General features: G+C 36.7%; 1 protein-coding gene and 1 pseudogene across 4 annotated transcripts in view; one reads left to right on the forward strand and one right to left on the reverse strand.

Moving 5' to 3' along the window:
- The window catches only part of NAA35 (N-alpha-acetyltransferase 35, NatC auxiliary subunit), a 107,458-nt gene that overhangs the window by 58,259 nt on the left and 35,960 nt on the right, over positions 1-13,239 (reverse strand). For all 4 annotated transcript variants that reach the window (XM_004461536.5, XM_004461534.5, XM_004461535.5 and 1 more), the window contains exons 7-11: positions 12,882-12,948; positions 12,762-12,805; positions 11,213-11,263; positions 10,518-10,601; positions 9,508-9,622 (exon numbers count right to left, since the gene is read on the reverse strand). In XM_004461536.5, coding sequence (XP_004461593.2) covers positions 9,508-9,622; positions 10,518-10,601; positions 11,213-11,263; positions 12,762-12,805; positions 12,882-12,948 — 361 coding nt within the window. The remainder of the gene's footprint in view (positions 1-9,507; positions 9,623-10,517; positions 10,602-11,212; positions 11,264-12,761; positions 12,806-12,881; positions 12,949-13,239) is intronic.
- Positions 1,963-3,786, forward strand: LOC111764875 (sentrin-specific protease 2-like; annotated as a pseudogene).

The raw sequence follows: 13,239 nt of genomic DNA on the forward strand, positions 1-13,239 counted from the left end.
AAGTGTATAGTAAATGTTGTGAACTTACAAAATAGATATGCATATCATCATACAGGGCTCCCATACTTGGTAACCCACCACCAATACCTTACATTGCTGTGAAACATTTATTACAAACTATGAAAGGGCGTTGTCAAAATATTACTAATTATAGCCCGTCTTACATTTTGTGTATTTTCCACAAACCATCTGATTAACACCCTGTATTAGTTTTATATATTTGTTATAGTTCATGAGATAATGTTCTCATATTTGTTCTATTAGCCACAGTCCATCTTCCACCACAGGATTCCTTGTATTAGAGTCCCATGCTTTGTACAAATCCATTCAAATTGTACACTTACTGGCTCTCATACTCATCACAGAGTTGTGCTATCACCACCACCTCAATTTTAGAACATTTTCATTACTCCAAAAAGGAAACATCCCATATCCCCCTCTTAAGAGTATTATTCTCTTTCACTTTTTTCCTGAACTATATCTATTCACTTTCTCTCCTTCTATTGCTCAATATTTCTTCTTTTAGTCCTAATATTTCTACTTTGTGTTGTTTTACCATCTTTTAATAAATTCTTTGAATTCCTGGAGAAAAATGTGTCTGGTGTGTGTTCTGCCGTTTGTTTTCCCTCTTCTTTTGCTCAACATTTCCCTGGAATATTTGTGCATAAATATGTACAGATCTTAAAAAGTATTCGATCATTGAACGTCAGTATTCTAGTCTAGGAGATAAGCCCCATGCTGACATGCTTGTGTGCACATGCAAGACAGTTTACCTATCTCTTTTAAATGACAAATCTATCAACTGCTGGAATGCTTACAACCGCAGCAGCTCTATCTTATATCAGTTAAAAAAAAACAGCACGCACATATAACGTGTTTCAGCTGAACTGAGCAAAGTAAGTCATTTTAAAAGTTTCTGAGCAATTTTCTGGTACAGCCCTACCTCCATTTCCTCTCCAAGGTATTAATCACATAAGTTCTACAGCCAGCATGTATACCCCACCCTTTTGTTATTCCAGAAGAATTTTTGGTTTTGTCCTTTAGGTTACGCCAACTACTTCAGAGAACACTGTACTTTGTAGGATTACTTATGTTAAGATCAAGAAAATCTGAGTAGTCCTTCTCATTCTCCCTCATCTGAGTTCCACTGTCAGTGTCTCACAGCCTATTTGGTTGAGTTTAAAAATTTTCCCTATTTTGTAAGCATATGAGAGGATTCTGTTTCTTATATTCCCTATAGTTTTCCATTGGTTTTAGAGAGGAGCAGCAGAGGCATCTTTTCTGTACCATCTGAAAACTAGAAATCCTCTGGGATACACATGCACACACAACGGATTTTTTCTAAGATTTCCCCTCCCCCACCCTCACCCCACCCCCGCACTGCCATTTTTGCTGTTTCCATTTGCTGTGTGATCTTCTGTATCCATTTCTCTTTTTTGTCTTCTCTTCTCATTTTTCTCCTCTAGGATTCAGAGGGATTTGATCTTGATGACCTCTGTGGTTGAGAGAGGTTCCCAGTCAATGCCCACCTCAGTTTCTGGTCTCTGCTGTGCTTCACTTTGACTCTCCCCTTTGTCTCTCTTTTGTTGTGTCATCATCTTGCTATGTGACTCACTTGCAGGGGCAGTAGTTCACTGGCTCGCCACACAGGCACACTTTCTCTTCTTTTTCATCAGAAGTCCTAGGGACTGAACCTGGGTCCTCCCATATGATAGACAGAGACCTTATCACTTGAGCCACATCTGCTTCCCCACAATGGATTTTTTAAGAAAAAAAATATTCAATTAAGTTCCTAGCATTAGTGCACAAGAGCTTAATCCTCTCAAATGTGTTGTGATTTCAAAATGACGTCAGTTCTAGATTGATGACTGTTTTGGCAGTGGTAGCCAGGGTGGCAGAGGAGGTAACAGCTCTGGGGTTTGCATCAGGGTGTGTTGGCTGCCATTGCTGTTCAGGTCTGGTATGTATAAATGGCTGATTAGGATTCTTGGCATCATTTTCTGTTTTTGTGACAGCGGTGCCCCTGCCTAGGTCCTCCTGAAGAGGCAGTGTTCAAACAGTGCTGTTTTCCACAGTGGACACTGATGAAATACCAGCCAAAAGACCAACATTAGACTGCTTTATTCACCAAGTGAAAAACAGTGTCTACCATACTGTCAGCTTATTTGGATTCCCATTTAGCTGACCACAAAGCCCATGTAACTTCCACTTGCAACGGAACAAAGAATGTGGCCCCTTCAGGAGAGAGATTTTTAAACTCCTCATCTTGTGAACTGACATTTTGTGAAGCCTCCAAAAACATACTGAACTGAGTAATAAATCTCCTAATAGAATAAGTAACTATCCAACAATCAGAGTGACAGTAACCCAAGATCAGCCACACAAAGTCCTGCCTTTCTTTGATTTTACTTTGAACTCAGATGGCTGTAACAAAGGACTAGTTGGCCATCGCCACAGCAAAGGTAATTCAGAGAGTCTTTTAATGTGAAAGCCTCAGTAACAGGTTGTTAACAGATGATTTCTGAAGAGGATGGCAAGGGTCTAAAATGGCCACATTGTACTGCGGAGGTGGGTGCTCAAGAAGAGAAGTAACGTAGGTAATTGGAGCAACTTAAAAAGGTGGCCATGGAAAGTCTGTCCCTTCTTTAACTTCACAGCATCATGATTCTCAAAGAAGTCAGATGGACACAGAGTCCATCTGACAACACAGAATTCTTGAAACAAGGGGAACTCTAGGTTGGGAAAGGAAAAGAGGTGTTCAACGGGAAATTTTCTGATGCAAAGAAAGCTGTAATCAGACTTGAAAATGAAAGTAGGTGGGGACACTATCTGAAGAAGTGTCAGCCTGAGTCTACCTAGACAGTGGAAGCAATGGTTTACTCAGAAGGAAAATGTCTATATTTGAGGCAAAACAAAAGAGGGATAGAAGGACAGGATGGATAATCTTCTTGAACTTAAAAAGGACATGGGAAAAGAAATCAGCAATGCCCTAGGCTATGGCCCACAGAATGAGATCCTAAGCAGTGCTTTCAAATTGTGATTACTCACAGTGATATCCAGACCCTGAAGAACTTTCACTGGCTCAATGACAAAGTCATCAATTTTTACATGAATCTTCTGGTGGAAAAAATAAAGGCTATCCAGCATTTCATGCATTTAGTACTTTTTTCTATCCTAAATTAAGGTCTAGGGGTTACCAAAAGTGAAAAGATGGGCCAAAGGGGTAAATCTCTTTGAACAAGAGGTTATTCTGGTGCCTATTCACTGGAAAGCACTTTGGGGCCTGATGGTTGATAATTTAAGAAAAATGTGTCTTAAATATCTACATTCTAGGGGAATGGATATGGCTCAAGCAACTGCAAATACATGCCCACTTTCCACATGGGTGGTCCCAGTGCCTTCTCAAGAAGACAAACAACAAGCAGACAAAGAGCAAAGAAAACAAACAAACAGACGTGGGAGTCCTCTTTGGGGGTGGTGGTGGTGGGGCTGGGCAGGCTTCTGGATTCTATGGGACAAACGGTCACAGAATCCGAGGTTCTCCTTCAGTATTTATAAGATGAAAGTAAGACCAAAATACAGATCTGAATCTTTTAGAGTAGACCCACTACAGCCTGAAGCCACATGAGATTCCTCAGCAGTTGAATGGGAGTGATTCTGGAATGTTTACTTGGAAATATGCAGATTATATCTCTAGGGACAAAACTATCCACATTTACTTAGCACCAAATGCCTCTCTTCTGGAAGAAGATGGTGTGGGAAACCCTTCATCAGCAGTTGCTGTAAGAATGCCCTGCATGTTCCCTCTAGCTGCTGGTGGTTCTTTCACTGACAGTTCCATATACCTCACGCACTGTGATTAAAAATTCCCTGCATCACCTCTGTTCCCTTACAGGTACTGACTGTTTTTAAGGGCTGTGCCTGCTCAGAGCCCTGGACTATTCAACTCACATAAGAATAAATGCTAATTACACTTTTAAAAAATGCTCCCTATTAATGTGGGAAATTCAGGATTTACTCTATGAATTGTTTTGTGTATTCATGTGTATTCATTTGCTTACTCATTTGCCCACATAAGTGGGCAGTGGCCACTTTCCCCTGGTCTTTTACAGAAACTCTAAATTACTTGTTCGAACTATTTTTTTCTGAAAGGAATGTTAATCATGCTGCCAAGCTGCCACTCCTTGTTAAAGATCTTGAAGGTGATCCGTGCTGGGAGGAAAGAAGTACTCATTAAATATTCTAATGCTGGAGCAGGACTGCCAACTTGAAGCTGAAGTCTTTTTTTTTTCAGGCTTGAAAACGCCAGGACAAATGCTGTGGGATAGGGCTCTGAGTGCCTTTCAGAGGAAGACTGATACTATAGCTTTGGCATGGTGTTGTAGAAAAGTGGAACTATGGCCCAGAAATTCTGGCTATCCAAGCATCTTCAGAAGACTGTCATGGTCATCCTACAGAGACTTCTCTTTCCCTTTCTGGAACTGAAGTTATGTGACTTATTCTTGAAACTGGATATGAGGTAACTTTAAGCCCCAAATCTTCATTTTCATCCCAGATATGGTTGAATGCAAACCTCAGAATTTTAAGGTTCACCTGAGGCTTCTGTTTCAAAAGACATCATTCAAGTTAAAAAAAAAAAATGCAGTCAGTTCTTACCTCTCTTGTATAGTACTCCGCCAAGCTGACAAATTAACCCAAATGGGTTGAGGTACACAGTTAAGCACCATACTTAGCCTTCAAGAGGCTAAACAGATGTCAAATTACCAAGAGGTGTACCACCATATTCTAAGTTATATTTTAAACTATTTTAATATACACTAATTATAAATTTAGCTTTTTACTAAATCAAACATATCTGTAGCTTAAGAATTAAGTAGTTGAACAAGGTTTATTAATTAAAAAACAATCCTCCCCCCACCCTCTTCCCCCATCCCACCTACCCCACTTCTCTTCCCAGAGGCAATCTCTGCCAGTTCCGTTTAGCTATTTTTCTTTTGGTATTTACCTCGGTAACACCAAATAGCAAGCTTGTAGCATTACTTCTTATTTTTTCAGTTTTACATGTTATTTCTTATTTCCTTTTAAAGTTGGAGGAGGAAGTCAGAGAAAATGTGTATACTGAAGTAATGGAAAGTAGCACTTAAAGCATGCAAATTACAAGAACACATACAATTCTAACCCCTCATTCTCCCAACATCAATTATATTTTGGATTATGATAAATATTCAGCATTTGTATCATTATGATATTCACATCTGAGCCAGGGATAACTTTTGCAAACATAGAAATAACTTATACATTTACTTTCATACATACTCTCAAGTTAGTAATTGTCTAAATCTGTTCTCAAACACAACGGCTATCAATATTTTTTCTTTTTCTTATTCTATCAATTTTATCGGAGCAACAGGTATCACATCTTAAGACAACTCCTCTAGAGCCTTCTGACTTTCTCCAAACTTGACTTACCCCCTATATCTGGTGCTCAGCTATTATTATGGGATCTGCCTTCTCCTCATCTTGGGGATTTCTTTCATTTTTCTTTTCTCAGATTCCCTAAACTCCATGCTTTCCTATTTCTTGAATTAATCCCTTGTTTTAGTGGGACACATCTTCAGTAGCATCTTGAAAAATTTTGAAGAGGTAAATTTTTTGAGATCTTCAATGTCTAACAGTATCTTTCCCTACAACGAAGTGACAGTTTGATATAAGATAGTTTATCTTATAGAAACCATTTTCCCCACAAACTCTGAACAAATTGCTCCACTAATTTTTTAATAAGAGCTTTAACATACAATTAACATTTTAAAGTGAACAATTCAAAGGTGTCTAGTATATACAGAGTTGTGCAACCATGACCTGAATCAATTTTATAACATTTCAGTCACCTCAACAAGAAGCCCCATACCCATTAAGCCACTTTCCTCCCCACTCTCTCTCAGCCCTAGGCAACCACTAATCTCATTCCTATCTCTATGGACTATTCTGGAATTTCACTGAAGTAGAATCCTAAAACACGGTCATTTGTGAGTGGCTTCTTCTATTTAGCATAATATTTTCAAGATAATCCATATCACCGTACAACTACTACTTTCTTTTTACGGATGAAAAGTATTCCATGATATGAATATGTCACATTTTATTTATCTATTTATCTGTTGATGGACATTTGCATTGCTTCCGCCTTTTAGCCATTCTGAATAATGCTGCTGTAAGCATCACATGTAGATATGTTTTTACTACTTTTGGGTATATACCTGGGTTGTACGGTGACTGTTTAACCTCTCGGGCTGCCAAACTGTTTCCCAAAGCAGTTGCATAATTTTATTTAATCACTAGAAGTGTATGAGAATTGCAGGTTCTCCACATCCTCAAAACTTGTTGTTTGTTTTTTAATTATACCCATCTAGTGGGTGTGAAATTGTATCTCATTGTGGTTTTGATGTGCATTTTATTGACGGCTGATGACGTTGAGAATCTTTTCATGTGCTTAATGGTCAGCCACCTGTGTATCTTATTTGAAGAAGTATCTATTCAGATTCTTAGCCCATGTTTTGACAGTTATTTTTCTGTCAAGTTCTAAGACTTTATACTGAAGATCCAAGTCCCTTACCAAATATATGATTTCCATTCTGTGGGTTGTCTTCTTTTTTTTAAATATTTATTTTTTTAATCTGTGTCTCTTTTTGTTACGTCACCTTGTTGTGTCGGCTCTCTGTGGTGTGGCGCCACTCCTGGGCAGGCTGCACTTTCTTTGCATGGGGCGCACTCCTTGAGTGTGGGACGCTCCTACGTGGGAGACACCCATGTGGCACGGCACTCCTTGCGCACACCAGCACTGTACGTGGGTCAGCTCACCACACAGGTCAGAAGGCCCTGAGTTTGAACCCTGGACTCCCATGTTGTAGGCGGACACTCTGTCCGTTGAGCCAAATCTGCTTCCCGTCTTCACTTTTTTGACGGTTTCCTTTGCAGCACAAAAGCTTTTAATTTTGATCAAGGCCAATTTATATATTCCTTTTATTTTTTTTTTGCGTGTGCTATTTGTTGTTGCCATATCTGAGAAGCCACTACCTAATTCAAACTCACAAAGACTTATGTCTTGTTTTAACAGTTTTATAGTTTTAATTCTTACTGACATTTAGATTTTTGATCCATTTTGAGTTCATTTTTGTATGTAGTGTGAGATAGGGGTCCAACTTCTTTCCTCTGCATATGGATATCTAGTTATCCAACACCATTTGTGGAAAAGAGTACTCTCTTCCCATTGAAGTCTCTTGGCATCCTTCTTGAATATCAAATGATGATATATTTATCATCCGGTTATTTCTGAATTCTCAATTCTATTCCCTTGATCTCCATTAACTGATATGCCTATACTTATACCAGGACCATGCTGCCTTGACTACTGTAGCTTTGTAGTAAGTTTGAAATCATGAAGGTTCTCCAACTTTTTTGCTCAAGATCTTCACTGAGTTCTAGCTTTCAGTACTGCTGTTGAAATGTCTGATGACATTCTAACTTGATTCTGTGTATGTAATCTTTTTTTTCTCTCAAATCTTTTTAGGATCTTCTCCTTATTCCCATGATTCTGAAATCTCATGATAATATGCCTTGGTACCGGGCAGTTACATCCTGGTTTGGGGGAGGGGGAGAATGTTACTGGCCTTTTCAATCTTGACATTTGTATTATTCCATCCCAGGAAGTTTGCTTAAATGAGCTTTTTGGACTTCTATTTATTCACCTCTCTCTGGAATTCCTTTTTTTAAGGCAGTGAACCTTCTAGACAGATCCTAAAATATTCTTATCTTTTTTCTCCCTATTTTCCATTTCTTCCATTTTTTTTGCTTTCTCTAAAATTTCCTTAAACTTCATTTTTCTAATCTATTTAGTTTTTTTCAATTCTGCTCTTATATTTTATATCACAAATAACACTATTTAACATTCTCTCATTTTTCCTTTTGCATAGCATCCCTATTCTTGTTTTATGGATGAACTGATTTTTCTTATTTCTTTTAAGGTATTTTTTTGGCTTGCTTGTTTTGCTCTCTTTCTTTCAGCTTAAGAGATTTCTACCATTGACCATATGTTCAAATTTGTACCTACTGCACCAAAAAAAAAAAAAACATTAAGAGCTCTAGAAATGCAGGTTACGTTTTCTGCTAAGTCATTTCACTGGAAACTCCTACCACCAGTGCATTCAGATTTTGCTGATATACTTCCCCCTTCTTGGGCTGGTCAGTCATCCCTAAAAAGAGTCCTCAAAAATTCTTTAAGTGGAGTGCACGAGCTTGGCTGCATTGTTTGGTATGCTGAGGACAGGGGGAATCTAAAGCAGAGCTGAGGGAGAGGGGCTGAGGGGTAGCAAGGGAAGTGGTTCCCATTAAATATTTTAATTTTCACTTAACTCCCCCATAGTGCCCACCCTTTGTGCCTTCAACAGTCCAGAATACCTGCTTCTTTACTCCAGAGAATAAACTTTTTGTTTTCTGAGTTACAGGAATGTCAATTCCATGCAATGAAGACTTAAGGAAATTTCTTTTTCTAAGATTTAGTAGTTCTCCCAAAACTGAATTCCTGGCCAGTAGTGAGAAAACTCAAGAAGCAACCCAGTTTACACAGAGGAGCTCTAGAAAGGCCCTAGAATGAATTTACCAGGCACCTCTAGAAATAGGGATGAGAATCGAGCTGATAACATAAGGGGCTCAAATTCTTCTTAGAAAGAAGGGTGTCAGTAAAAATTTGTCTTCCTGGTGATGGGACAAACAAATGGGAAATATAATTTAAAGAATGTAAATATCATCGCATTTTAATGAGTTTTAAGAACAACCAAAATTGCTATACACTGTCTAAAATACTGACTCAGTTAAAACTTTTTACAACAAAGGTACACTGTCTTGTATTTTAAAAGGCAGATTTCATAAATTTCTACTGAGTGTCAACAGTGTGCCAAGCACTTTAAGGAGACACAAAAAAGAAGATAATCCCTGGCCTGAAAGTACTCATGAACTCTTGGAAAGACAAATTGGCAAACAATTATAATACAATGTACCAAATAAAAAAAAAGTTATAACAGACACATGTATGAGATGCAATGAGTTCACAGAGGCAACACCTAGGTTTGACAGGTAGAGTTCAGGAATGCTGTGTGAGAGAGGTGATGATTTCTCACATAAAGGAATAAAGGGGAAAGGTGATACAAAAAGAATGTATTACTGACATCTAAGCAGGATCACCAGACCAGGTAAATATTCTAATCCCCATCAGTAAGATACAGGAAATGGCCAAGTTTAATGGACTAGGTCTTTGGTCTAAAATAAAATTTTTAAAAGAAAGGAGAAAAAAAGAAGGAAGGAAACTAAAACCTCTATATAAGGCTACAGAGTAAAACGTTCCTAGGTCCAGACAATCTGACTTCAATGTACTCATGGAACAACCAAGCACTATATAGTCTGGATAGAAAAAGAAAAAGAAAAAGAAAAGAGTAGGAACAAAATTACAATTACCTCCTTTTGTGGTATCATTCTGGGCCTGGATGCCATGATGCAATGAATTATGAATGGCAGAAAGAAGATCTGCTGCTTGAACCATCAATTTTTGAGCTTCTGCAACAGCACTGGTCTAGCAAATAAATCACCAAAAACATTCTTATATATTCTTTCACTGAAAGATATACATTAAATAGGAAAATTCTATAAACAATAATGAAATTAAATGCTTTTCGTAACGACATTTGGTCTTCACAAAACTATCCACTTAATAAAGGATGCCCACATCCTGTTAGGATAGAAATTAATTTTTTATTCACATCTGTTTCTTGTAGGATCCATTAAAAAAGGAGGGGGGCGGTATCATTCTAGTTTATTCTGCTAATTCTTATATTTAAAAAAGAGAAATGCAGCGAACTGGAAAATTTCAACATATCTACTGTGTCAATTCTTTAAGATGAAAAAAAGGGACAGGAAAAAATAGAATTACAGAAGTTAGAGCAATGGTAAAGGTCGAATCGTCGACTCACCACTTATTACCTATTCATGAATTTGTTTGTACTTGATTTGAGTTAATGAAAACATATATAACAGATTAAATCATTGCTACCAGGACTTGATTTTGGTTCTATACAAATTCAACAATTAAGTATTTTTTAAAGAAGGAAAGAATGGGCCTGCCTAAAATCTCGTTTTTATTAACCTCTTTTCAAATCACAAAAGCAGACAACCCACACTTCAAAAAATACAGATAAAATGTGTTACAGCTGTTTAAAGGCAATTTCAGCTGTTACTTTATTCAATAACAGACATAGATATGTTATGGAGAAGAATGAAAAACGCACATGACTTTTCAAGAAAATCATCAGGCATACTACAGTGTAAATATACCAAAGGCTGAAGGCTATATATACCCTTACCATCGGGGCATTTCAGTGGAGAAGTCTCTGAACTACTTCATTAGGGCATTCCATCCAAAAAAAAAAAAGCTAAAACGTAGGTGGACAGATTATAGTAAATGCCCTTACCTCTTTCTTAGTAAAGGCTATAAGCACTGTCAGTAACACTCGAGTAAATTTCACTCTGCTGAATACTGCTAAACACTGCTGGTGCTAAAAAACAGGAAAGGACTAGAAGTTAAAAAAATGCAGTCTATTAAAGGAATTTCATTTTAAAATTTATTAACTCCTAAATCTCAAGGCCAGTATGTTACTACATTACAAATACCTTCACTCAGAAATATGTCTGAAAATGAGCTGCAGAAAGCATAGTAAAACAGCCTATTCTTCCAAAATAGAAATACAAAAAAAAAGCCAAAAAAAAAACAAAACACCTTCTGTAGGACTAGGACTGATTTTTTTCCCTATATCAAAAGCTATACCATTATCTCAGAAACAAAAAATAAAATGATTAGCATTAATAAATGACCAGTTAAGGAACTCATTAATAAGCAGAATCATAAAATTTAGGATCTCATCAAAGGTTCAACCTTTTTTCTTCCTACCTCACAGGAATACTGAAGCGCTTTGAAATCATGTATTTGAAAGAGGTGTACTATCATTCTATCAAAATAAATACAAGGGAAATAAAATCCCTTGCAATGTCCAGTTTTTAAAGAAATACCTTAAAAAGGGCTTCCATAAATTATAACGCAGTTCATAAAACTATAACATTAAGAGGTAGACTTCTTTGATATTATCTACCAGAAAATAAGTTCAATTACTTCTAGTTCAACTTCTGGATCTCTTTCTTCTCCTTGTCGACTTCGAGTACTCTAAAATTTTAAAAAAGGTGAATTAAAAAAAGCACACACCTATAAAAGTATTAGATTATAAATATTCAAGATAAAGCACTAAATCAAGGGTTCTTAGCCTTTTTTGTTCCACGGCCCCCTTTGCCAGCCAGTTGAAACCACGGACCCCTTCTCAGAATGTAGCAGCAGCAGACAGTTTTATGACACTCAACTAGCATCAGGTCTAACAACTACCGAAATTTTGAAGTATGGAAGAGTGCATAAGCAATTTTCTGAGATATGCAGCAACTGTAATGTGATATGAAATGAATACTACTGTAATTTATTGCATGCATTCATAAGTAAAGGAAATACTAAATTCCAGTTAGAGGTCAGAGAAAATAAAGGTAAGGTGATTTTTTTCAATTCAAGCCCCAGACCCTCTGAAATCCATGGATCCCAGGTTAAGAACCCCTGCACTAAGTGAATTTATTGAGGAAATGCAAGAATTTATTTTTTAAGAATTTCGTAACAAAGCTGTGTCTAGCATTTATTTTCTTATCACTATTACATACAGAAAGTTCATTTTGAGGTAAGATAAAACTCACACAAAAAAATTAGGCGTTGAAAACAGCAAAAGCAAAAAGCAAAATAATATAAGCAAAAGCATATAGTACACAGTTCTATTTTCCATTAAAATGATCTATAATTTAAATTCCTGATGTACTCTTAAAAAATCAGTTACCTTTACAAATTGCATCACAGAAAAGTAATACATGAGCTATTTCACATGACAAAATTCTAGGGCATTTCACAGGAAGATCTGGCAGAATATACGAGGAATTCTAGCCCTTACTAGCTGCCACTTATTAGCGATGTGCCCTTAACTAAGATTAGAGGTGGTTACTTAATTCTTCTCAGCCATACGTCCCTCCTTGTGGCATTATGTGCACTGAACTGCCTGCATCACTGACTAATTGTAAATAACAAGACAATAATGTAAAGTTGCTTTCAATACCATACTGTGTTAATCAAATGTAAGAAAAGAGTAGAAATGTAACTCTTTTCCTCTCTTAATCTCTATATGAGAACCAAATTATCAGGGTCATATGGCCAAAGGATGTCATAAAGAAGTCTAGAAATGGGGATACCAAAATTTACTGAGCTCATCCACTGTATTCTAGACACAGTATTAGGTATTAAAAATACAAAGATGAGGAAGGTAGTCCCTACCTATGAGAAACTTAAAGATCTAGTGGGGGAAAAATACTGTTCTTAAAATGGCATAATAAAATTCTAAAATACTGACAAAAAGTCAAGAATTAAGAAGGTTAAATTTCCAATACTTAAAAATGACATTAAATAATTTACCAGAAACTCTTCAAGCGTTCTTCAAATTCATTACAAGAAAAGACACAGCATGTAGAAGGGAGGTATGTGATCCTATCTATACTAGCTATTTGCAATTAGCTAAAATTAATGTGACATTTAGAAAAATACCAAAAATCTATACTGAAGGAAAGGGGAAAAAAACACATACCTTTACTCTTCTTTGCATGTCATCCTCCACATCTTTTAGCATGCCTAGAAAAAGACACGAGTTTTAAAAACAAGCAAATCAAATGTAAAACTGGTGAATTATCTTTATAAATAGTTTTACCTGTAACTCGAAGATCTGTCACACTGTTAGCCATTTTAAATCCATAAGTCATTGACTGAAAATCTTCCTATACAGAAAGGAATAATTAGGCCATTGAATAGTAGCCACATCTCCCACTATACTTTCTCTTACAAGGTCACAATTTGTTTAATAAGATCACAGTACTGGAACATCATTCTGCTTATCTAAATGTTGCTACTATACATACACAAGCTTTCCTTATAGGCATACCCTTAAAACACCATATTCTAATGCTGTCTTTAGTTTCCGTTTGTTGTCTTCACGCAATTTAAATATACCTGTGCTTCTATGTTCAATCTAAAAAATAATGCCAATGCTAATAATGCACAATAATTCT

The sequence above is a fragment of the Dasypus novemcinctus genome, chromosome 8, assembly GCF_030445035.2.
Source record: "Dasypus novemcinctus isolate mDasNov1 chromosome 8, mDasNov1.1.hap2, whole genome shotgun sequence".
Lineage (NCBI taxonomy): Eukaryota > Metazoa > Chordata > Mammalia > Cingulata > Dasypodidae > Dasypus > Dasypus novemcinctus.